Genomic DNA, 10,223 nt, shown 5'->3' on the forward strand with positions numbered 1-10,223 from the left:
CGCACATGATCAAGTCTAAACAGCTGTAACCTTAGAATTGCTTATCAAAACAATTTAAAAATAGTTAATTTTCCTGTCAGTGGACTAATGGAATCACTGTTGCAGCTATGGTTTCCTTATACTACACTTTCATCTTCAAAGTTTGCCAATTTTCCAGCACTTTGATACTTTCGGAACAAATATAGCCATTAGTAGCGGCACAAAACAAAAAAAAATTTTGACAGCAAAACAAAGGATCACACAAACCTCCAAGGCATTTGTATTAGGCACCAATAAAGCTACTTCCTTTGAAAGTATTTGCAAACCTGATCTTTTATTTATCAGTACTGAAAGACCCCTTCCCTTTTTTTCTTTTGTATGCAATTATGAACACAAGTTTTGGAACTCACCCGGAAGACTAATTTGCTGGTTATTCATGTTTCATTAAAAATCCTAAACAACTGTGAAATGATGTGTGATACTGTGCGTGCCCTTGTCTGAGTTTGAAAAAAAGCTGACACGTTGCAGCGATTCTCTAAAAATAAAAGCATTACTGTCACCTTCAGACTAGAATGCCTGTAATGGGATTTTACCACAATGAGCGCTTCACAGAAACTTCAAACCGAACTCTTCTGATTAATAGTCCCATCCTCAAGCCTCCTTCAGTTTCACATAATTGCCAGCCTTTCAAGCGTGCATCTATAATTTCATACACTTTCATCTCTCACCTATTAACTGCAGCGGAGCGGGGCCAGCCGCAACATGGATAGGGTTGCAGCTGTTGGTTTAATTACCCTCATGCTATCTTTTGTGTGTTCATGGGTGCCCTTACAGGTCATGGAATTACAGTAGCCAGCACACTTAAATGCACACTGACCATAAATTGAGCTTCAATGTTTAATTAACCACAGAATAAAAAAGATTAAAGATTACCTCTGATAAAAGTTAATTTACTCATACTCAGGGGTCATTGAATAGGCTACGGAGAGTGAAATGAAAGTTCATATAAAAGATGCAATGGCCAACAACAAAGCTGAGTGCAGCAGCCTCACATGTGTCATGTCCTCACAACAGATTGCAGCACAGGATGTTGCAAAGACATCAACTGCACATCAAAAAGAAACACGTGAATAATTTCACCCGCTCACACATTTTATTTTAGCTCTGCACAAGTTTCTTTGTTTCTACATGTACTGCATAATGCATGGGTCGTTTCTTTTATAGGAAACATCACACACATTATGCTTGCATCTTTTTTTATGAGATAAGTTCTGCAGTGGCAGAAAAAGTATTACAATGTTTTGTAATACTTTTGTAATAATTTCAAATTTTGATTTCAGAGCTTGTTTGATTTAACAGTAACATACAGCAGAGGTTTTCTCAACTCTTAAAGCTCCAAAATCCATACTTTTTTTATTAATAGTTGAAATGACTACATGTGATGCGCGAGCGGTTATCTGTTATGACAAACCCACAGAGAATTATCACTATTTTAGCACTGCAGAGCTTTTTAATCTTGATGACTGGCTCATTGCTCTCATTAGCGTTTTTTCCAGCTGCAACAGACAGCCGTTTCTAACAACTGAAGAAACTCTGATATATTCACTGTACGCGTCCTGCCCAGCACCAAATGACAGACAGCTAAAGTTAGCATTTAGTGAAGACAGTTTCAGTCCATGTGGACTTGGGGGGAACTGGTGGGTTGCCAATTCAAGTCCAGCTCGGAACAAATATGGAGTCTGTCCTGGTAGCTTGAGAGTTCCCAGTGCCAGACTACAGAGGTGCACTTGAGCAAGGCACCAAACCCTCCACTGAATATAAGGCAGCCCCCTTGTTCTGACATCTCTCCACACATAAATGCATGTGTACATTTCCTTTTTGTGCATGCCATTTGGGTGTATTTTTAGGCGAGTGTGTGCGTGTTTGCAAAGTAAAAAACACAAAATAATTAAATTTCTCCTCCAGGGATTAATTAAGTGTGCCTTCATCTCCTTGATCTTCTTACTCCTGAAAGTTTTCTCTATTTCACCCCCATTGCCAAACCACTTTTGCACTCGTCCATCAATGTATTACGTTTAAAAAAAAGAAAAGATTCATGCATCTTAACTTGGGCAAAAGGTAACATCTCAATCCATCGTTCTGTCATTTCCTGCAGTGCATTCCTCTGCCTACTGATACAGCAGAATGGCATCACCGTTGTGTTTGCATATCTTCCGACAGCGAACATTGTGGACTAGAAAGCAGGTACTTCAACAAAGAAGAGATTGTCCTCGGGGGAAACACAAGGGAAAAAAAACTGCAGTTTGCATGTTTGTCTCGTTCATGTTCCAAGCCACATGCAGACATTCATTGGAGCTTGCAGGTCTCCAAATCCCGTTCGCAGGGCCCACAGCTGTGCAGGGTAATGAGGGATATGGATAGGGAGGGATGCCACACAGGACAGCAGGGAGCAGCTTGTTAGCATAGTCCTCTGCCAGTGAAGGTGTTGCAGAGTTTTCGGTTGCAATTTAATTGGATGATCCTGTCAGCGTGTTTGTCTCTATAGGACAAGATGTCAGTGACTTTCAGTCAGCTCTGCAGACAACAGACTGCAATCCACAAATTAACAATGTGGGTATGAATAAGTCTCAGCTGCCAACTTGGATGATAAAATTTTTTCAAAGATTTTTATGTTTGACCGATTTTTACTCTTGGATGTCAGAGTGTTCTATAGGTTCTTTGTTAGAACTCCTCTCATTAAATCAAAGTGTGAATGTGACATTTTGAACTATTTTACCTGTCTCTTATGTTGCAGGTGTCAAACTGAAGGTCATTATAATTTCCCAGCAAGCCTTGCTGAACCTGATTGAGACTCATCGGCTGGCTGTTGATGACAATGAGCCGCACACACCCCTGGAAGGCTGGAGTCAAGTAGTGACAGTCCACGGTGGGACAGCCTGGATGAAAATGACACAACCTTTTACCACACATGCCCTATGAACCTTTCAAGAAATATTATTTTACAGTGTGTTGAAGAGAAATAATTCATAATATTGCATTGTGAGAATCCACTACCTCCAAAGTAAAGGTTGCCTCTTGGTTCCAGCTCTTCCCACAGTTCAATGGAGGAGGACGGCTCACTGTCCACAGCCAAAGTGATCTGTAGATTCCTCGTGTTGAGACTCACAGAGTGCCACAGACCATCGCTGACTCTGGGACCTAAATAAGAACATTTTACATTAAGCCTCAGTGAAATGGCAGTCTAATGGACTGTAGCATAGAAAAAATATTGTTCCCATTTCCCCGTGGACCTGAAGGCTGGGAAGATTTTTTTTACTGCTGCACTCTGGGTCATCTGAGTGTGATAAAGTCATAGTTGTATTGTTTTCTTGGCAGCCACCTTTGTTAGTTGTGGGCAGCAGACAACAATGGTCACAGGAGAACATGAGAGTTTATTATTGGTTGCCCTGTATTTGGGATTAGTCGAGATTCACATTTAATCTTTAAGTATAGGTGCCATCAGATCCCCAAAAATATCTCCGCCTTTCACTCTGTCACTATTTCACAACAGAATTCATACTGCATATTTTATTAGTTATTAGAGGAAGTTAATGTGTAAATAAAGACAAATAATGCCAGCTTTCTTTCTGTTTGTTAAAGGAGCATTCCGGTTGATTTCAACATGTAGCTCTTGTTTGTACATTTTGAGTGCTGCCAGTAGAGAGAAAAACTAAAACAATCTAGGCTGTCTACATCGTGATATCCTCACTTATAACCTTACTATAACTTGTCTCCTGCTAGTTGAACTAAAGAACTTACTTAAAAAAAAATAAGCATGTGCTTATTTTTGAAAACATGTTTGTATTTCTTTTTGGTGTTGTAATTTGTAGACGGTCCTGAAGCTCTCCTTGCAGTATCAACACAGGAACTAAACCAAGTTGAAATAGCACAACTTTCATGCATTTCTTTCACATCTACAGCGGTCAGATTTACTGTGTTCACTCAGAAGGAATCATTGCACATGGGTAGGCACTTGGAATGATATTTCCAACATGTTAGGTAGCTAAAAACACGTTTAAAACTTGCCCTGTTAAAGCATGTTGGGTGCTAACGCTAGCAGGAGGATAACACTGTGAAGGCTGCACCGATTGGTTTAGTTTTTCTCTCTACTGACAGGACTCCATACTTACAGACAACAGAGCTTTGTGTTGGAATCAACCGGAATTCTCCTTTAAATATTATTGACAAATACTAAAGTTGCATTTTCTGCCAGTGGTGTAAAACAACTATGAACTTAGTCCTAACTGTACTGTAGGCCTACTCATTTCAGAGGGAATGATTGTGCTTTTTACTTACACTTTACACTGCAATTTTTTGTTAGCTATAGTTGTTAGTTACTTCAGATTAAGATACAAATCTATAATGTTCATATCAAACATGATGCAGGCATGTTTTAGATGTGAGACACATGGCAACAGGTAAGAACCCACTTTTTTAACCAACCAAATCACTTTTACCCACTAACTTCCCACTGTATAATCACCCTCCTGCTCCTTAGGCAAATTTCTTGCATGGTTTTCTAAAAAAAGGACTAAACTGGCCCAAATCTTCCTATTATAAATTGTGCTTAATACTTTTGTATTTGGTTACTTGGGAGGGAAAACCATCTGATAATCAGTAAAAGAACCTTCGGTCTTTAAAATATCTGATAAACCCACAAATAGTCAAGAAGTTAGCCAACTCAGCTTAATCTGCAAACCATTTTTCTTAAATTGACAGTGACAGCTCATCTAACAGAGCTGGAGCTTTTTAAGAAGACAATGGCAGCTATTGAATGGAAATTACTGAGTCACCCCTCCATTCTGAATGTGTTAGGCGCAGACTCAATTAGCATCCAGATTGAGCTGTGCTGTGGCTTGGGAGCTCAGAGGGGACGAGGTGGTCACGGAGTGCACACAGGGAGTTTTATTTTTATTTTTTAGTTAGTCTAAAATTAGATCCGTCCAGGCTCTTGGGAAAACTTAAGCATTTCACTCACTGTCCAATGATGCCTGTCACTTCCAGAAAGCCATTTATCCCAGATGACTGTGAGTGCCATTGGCATATCTTTCTCCACTCCATTGTCTGTTTCATGGAATGAGCAGTGTAGCCACGAGGGACTACTGGCGAGTATCAGTAGGATACCCCCCCCCCCCCCTTCAGCCCATATATATTTCATGATCTCCATGCTGACCGGCTGGTAGCCAAGCTTGAAGATTCAAGGTACTATATGTATCTAGGATACAGATCTAATGTGTTTTTTTTGTATCGCACCAGCAACTTGCAAATATATTTGCCTATTCTTCCTGTGTCTGAGACAACGTCTGTGAGCACCACTGCTGCCTCCAGGAAAAACACAGTTTCATGTGACAGCTTCATGTCATTACTGCAGTGGCAGCAGCCTCAAGTCCTTGACAACTCCAACTAGCTGTAGATGCAGAGTATAGTGAATGAAACAAAAGCTCATTGTGAATGTTGTCACCCATCGCTGACACTTGTGTACCCCCTGGCTTGAATTTAACTTTGCTTGTGAGAAAATTAAGACTATACTTGAGGCGCAGATCATTTCTGGGCCGAGCAGAGGAAGACACGGATCAATATTCTTTCCACATTAACACTCTCATGCACTTAGCTCGAGTACAGCACTTTATCAAACAGGTCCAATTGCATTTCTCCTTAAGCTGTTGTATTGTCTACTCGTCAAACTGAAAAGAAAACAATGGAGTGATGAGTTCAATAAAACTGAACAGAAAAAGGTTACATATGGAAGAATTTCAAATATTTGCAAAAACTTTGGCGTGGCCTGCAGTTCCGTTTACTGATTGCACCGAGCCATCTCCTCTACACGTCATTTGACATTGCTGTGAGGCAGTTGGCAGTATTGGGGAGTAGCCTGGGGATGAGAGTGGGGAGAAATGTTAGAATACTACAATACATGACTATGACTTGACTTTTTAATTGAGTACCTCAGTTTGAGATTCACAACTTCCCTTATTTCCTGGGTGTTCAGAGAGCTCAGAATGCATACGGAACAGCCGATTTTGCAGCTGAAAAAGATTAAGCTGCACACTACAAGTAGTCTCACTTTGCTAGACCTTCCTGCACAGCGCTACGAAAGAGGGTCTGGCTAGGCCGCACAGCATTCCGGGATAAGAGACAATCGTGCTCTGGTTTATTGGCATTTCTTTAAACCGAGGACAATCGTTATGGCGCAGAGCTCAGGACGGAGCCACGATGCCGCTGCAAAGGAAGGACATCCGGCGGAATTTCCTGCTGCAACAGGAGCAATCCTGGAAGTGGAACGTTGTGGATATTATCCTTGATGTTCCACTTCCGGGATTGCCCTGGTGCCACAGGAAATTCCGCGGAATGCATGTATTTTCTATTTCCTTCTGCTTTCTTTGTGTGGGAAGTTTAAATTCGGTGGATTAATGCGGACTCCTTTTGAGTGTTAATCAGATCTCTGCAGGGTAAATCCAGACAGCTAGCTAGAATATCTGTCCAATCTGACTTTTCTCTTGCATGAGTATTTGCAGCGGCCCTGTGCGGAGTTTTGCACTGCCAATGACAATTCCCATTGGTTTAAAGAATTGCCATTAAACCAGAGCACGTTTTCCTCCCATCTTAAAATGCTTTGCCAGACCCTCCTCCTTCAGCGCACTTCGGAGGAGGCAAGACTACACTACAGGTAACTCTTTTAACTTTAAACAACCCTTAGCTCTGCACACTCATGTGTACTGACCCAGCTGATCTTTACGCACCACAGGAACATACAGATGTACCAGCAGTGAGTCCACTTTCCTCTGCTTGGATCTCACTGTTGGTTGGGATTCAGCACATTCATCATAGAGAATATTTCCAGCTGCACCAAGTATTATGAGCCCTTTTAAGCATTACTTTGGGAGTTCTAATGAAATTAAGGAATGTACCCCCCATATCTGTGTTTAATGCAGCACATTCACGCGGCATAAATCTGCGTATTAATCACATTTACAGACTAGATCCGAGGGCTTATCGCTCTGAAGGTTTAGAAATGTTACAGGCCTCTGTGCTGAGTAGCTAAATGAGCTGCCTGAATTTGTAACCAAGATGCTATCAGAGCTCTTGCTCAATACTAATTCCAGCTATGACCTCCACCCAAGGAGGAAGAAAAACCATGGAACCCTAATGAAAATAAGTAATACGAGTCAATTCCTATCAAACTAATATCAGACTCTCATACGCTAAATTAATTAGCAGTGAAATGTTTACTTATGCATTGTAATTACCATCAACAAGCGGACTCCAGGTCAAACTCCTCATGTGTTGCTGCTCAGAGGCAGTTTGTCCCTAGTGCAGATAATTAAATACAGCTTGAGGTAAATTATATCAAAGGGAATATCGTCCCTTAGCTGCGGTTCTCTTCTCCATCTATATTTCCCTGCAGCCCACCATCTGCTGAAAGTCTGGCTTCCCCAAAACAATCACGGCTATCTGTATTATATTTGCTAAGCAATTTAATACGGAGGATTTTTCTCTCTCTCAGAGGAATTCCAAAAACTTTTTGGAGTTTGTTGAGGAAAAAGGGGGCTAAAAGTAAATCAGATGAAATTACTTGCGCAAGCCAACATATTTTGTCTCTGCATCGCGGATTAGAGCACCGTCTTTCCTGAAGAACTAAAACAAGCAGCCAGGTGGAGTTACGCTGTCGGCATGATCATCTGGTATCTGGATGTGTTAGTCTCATGTTCCAAACAAGTACTATGTAAAAAAGAAACGCCAGTGAACTCATCTCTAAAGTCAAGTTTAAGATTATAGGTCTCCGGGTTTATTTGAGATGTGTAAGGTTTTTTAATTAAGTCTGAAAAACAAGTCAGTGGTTCACTTAAAGATGGATTTTTTCTTCTAAACAAACAAAAGTTATGGTAACATTCAGTGTTAGTCAGGGGTTGATGCATATACTTTAAAAGTGAAGCCCAAACATAGGTCATGAATCCTGGCCCCTCCATGCTGGCGGATAGGAGATGGGTCAAATGGAAAAATCCAAGTCTTATAACACACATTGTGTTTGTCATTGAGCTTTTAAATGCGTTGTATGCATTTCCTTCCTCTTTTTCCCTGCCTTTACTGACAAAACCCCCCGTAAACTTACTATTTTCATCCACTGCAGTGCAAATTTGGAAGATGTACACTGCTTTATGTAGCTTACGGTATAATACTGTATGTGTAAATGATCTGCTTGTGTGGGTTAAATGGGAACTGATCTGTGGAAATGATCAAATCCACTAAATCATCATTATTCCTTCACAACAGAGCTCCTTTTCATAACCAAACACATAATGTCAATGTCAAATTTGATTTGAATAGCACTTTTCATTACACGTAAACCCAAAGTGCTTTACATTTAAAACGACATTCACATTATAACAAAGCATTCATAGAAACACACAAGGAACACACACACAACAATCAACAAAAACAGACAAGGCATACAAGTGTGACACACACACTCACACACACACAGACACACAGTAGCTTTAAAAATGTTTTCAGTTTGCACACTATATAAAGCAGAAAAGCTAGACTTTGGCCTGTGAGAAACAGGGACAGTCCTTACAAACACGGTTATCCGATCCACATTTTCATGTGTTTCTATTTAGTCTGTGTGACTCACCAACAGAGACCTCTGCTTTGGGTTGTCTTGAGCTGTGGAGGGTTAGCTGCAGCCGCCTGTTGCTGATCTGCAGCTCCAGCCTGCGGGGCTCCGGGTTCAGCTGCACAGAGAGCAGCAGCCCGTCCGGGTTCCAGGTCCTGAACTGGAAGCGAACAGAGAAACCCCCCGTAGCAGATGCTGCTGACGGAAGCGACAGGAAGCTGCTGCTGGAGCTCAGAAAGGTGCAGGACACCAGCTGGGGCTGCGAACACGAGAAGGTCACATTGCCCTGGAGGACGACAAAACCCAGGGACACAGATTTACATGCATCTCCAGCTACATGTTAGGGCAAGTTGGTCTCACGGGAAGTTCATTGTGACATGCCTGGAAATAAATGTCATGTTGATGGGCACACAAAAAAAGGGAACAGATGTTTAACGAATCATGTGCAAAAACCCAACCAAAATAATTACATGTCGGCTTCCACCATTTAAATTGAAAAATCAGTTTATCATCAGCAGCAATTTGTAACCTGATGAATAAATGAGAATATAAATTCTTAAGAATGATACAAAAGGTATGCCTCATTTTGTAATTCATGCTAAACATATTCAATTCTTAAAAGAATAGTAATAATCTTTTTTTGGGGGGGGAAATACTTGTTTTTTGCAGAGTTGAATAAGAAGATCAATGCCACTCTCATTTCTGTCCATAAAGTAGGATCAAGGCAATGGTTAGCACAAATACTGGAAACAGCTAGCCCTTTGAAAAGAACCAGGCAGCGGTTTCTCCATTTCCAGTATTTGTGCTTAGCTAAGATAATCGTCTGCTGGAGGTAGCACCATATTTCCCATCCAGATATGAGAATTGTTATAAATAATCAATATCAGTCAAGATCCTACGCTATATGTACAATATTTTGACAGATTTACCTTGCTTTTAGAGAGCCTTTTCTGACGGGGAATTGAAGCTGTTGTCTATGTTCTGTACAAAGCCACATGACTCCTTTTGACAAAAACAGTAATTTCACCTCAAATTTCTTGTACTATTATTTGAATTTGGTGAATCTAAACTAAGCCTTTAAAAACATAAAAGTCATATAATAATACAGACGATCTTACCTGATTGAGGCAGTGGTAGACCAACAACTTCCATGTCCTGCGTTGTAAAATGACTGTTTTTGTCAAAAGGAGTCTGGAGGCTTTAAAGAGAGAGCCTAAAGAACGCCTTCAATTCCCTATTGGAAAGGGCTGTCTAGCAAGGTAAAGTGCTAACAATATTCCTAATATATTCCCCAAACCGGGGGCGTGCCGGTCTACTGCAGCTAACACACTGACTATGGAGAAGTACCTCATACAACCACACTTGAAAAGATCCAAACAACCCCTACAACACTTTTTTTTATTTTCCTTGTCATTAAGCACTTCCCTGTAAATTAAAGAAATTCATAAAGATTCATTTTGCCTGCAATAGTCTATTGGGTTCAGAGGTTGTCTAAACTCCAAAACTCCAAAGCAGTATGTGGATGAGGATAGATTCAAAGATGAAACCATGCCTTTAATTTGTTCCAAACCAAAATGGCAGAACATCTCAG

General features: G+C 40.7%; 1 protein-coding gene and 1 long non-coding RNA gene across 2 annotated transcripts in view; one reads left to right on the top strand and one right to left on the bottom strand.

Annotated features, from left to right (window-relative positions):
* The window catches only part of cntnap5a (contactin associated protein family member 5a), a 95,470-nt gene that overhangs the window by 38,939 nt on the left and 46,308 nt on the right, over positions 1–10,223 (bottom strand). Inside the window, exons 8-10 of the mRNA XM_034885411.1 lie at positions 8,651–8,918; positions 3,034–3,177; positions 2,756–2,915 (exon numbers count right to left, since the gene is read on the bottom strand). Of these exons, the coding sequence (XP_034741302.1) occupies positions 2,756–2,915; positions 3,034–3,177; positions 8,651–8,918 (572 nt within the window). The remainder of the gene's footprint in view (positions 1–2,755; positions 2,916–3,033; positions 3,178–8,650; positions 8,919–10,223) is intronic.
* LOC117952843 overlaps positions 15–10,223 on the top strand; it is a 13,677-nt gene continuing 3,468 nt past the window's right edge. Inside the window, exons 1-2 of the long non-coding RNA XR_004658518.1 lie at positions 15–25; positions 758–763. This is a non-coding gene — a long non-coding RNA (uncharacterized LOC117952843). The remainder of the gene's footprint in view (positions 26–757; positions 764–10,223) is intronic.

This window comes from Etheostoma cragini, chromosome 11, assembly GCF_013103735.1.
Source record: "Etheostoma cragini isolate CJK2018 chromosome 11, CSU_Ecrag_1.0, whole genome shotgun sequence".
Classification (NCBI taxonomy): Eukaryota; Metazoa; Chordata; class Actinopteri; order Perciformes; family Percidae; genus Etheostoma; species Etheostoma cragini.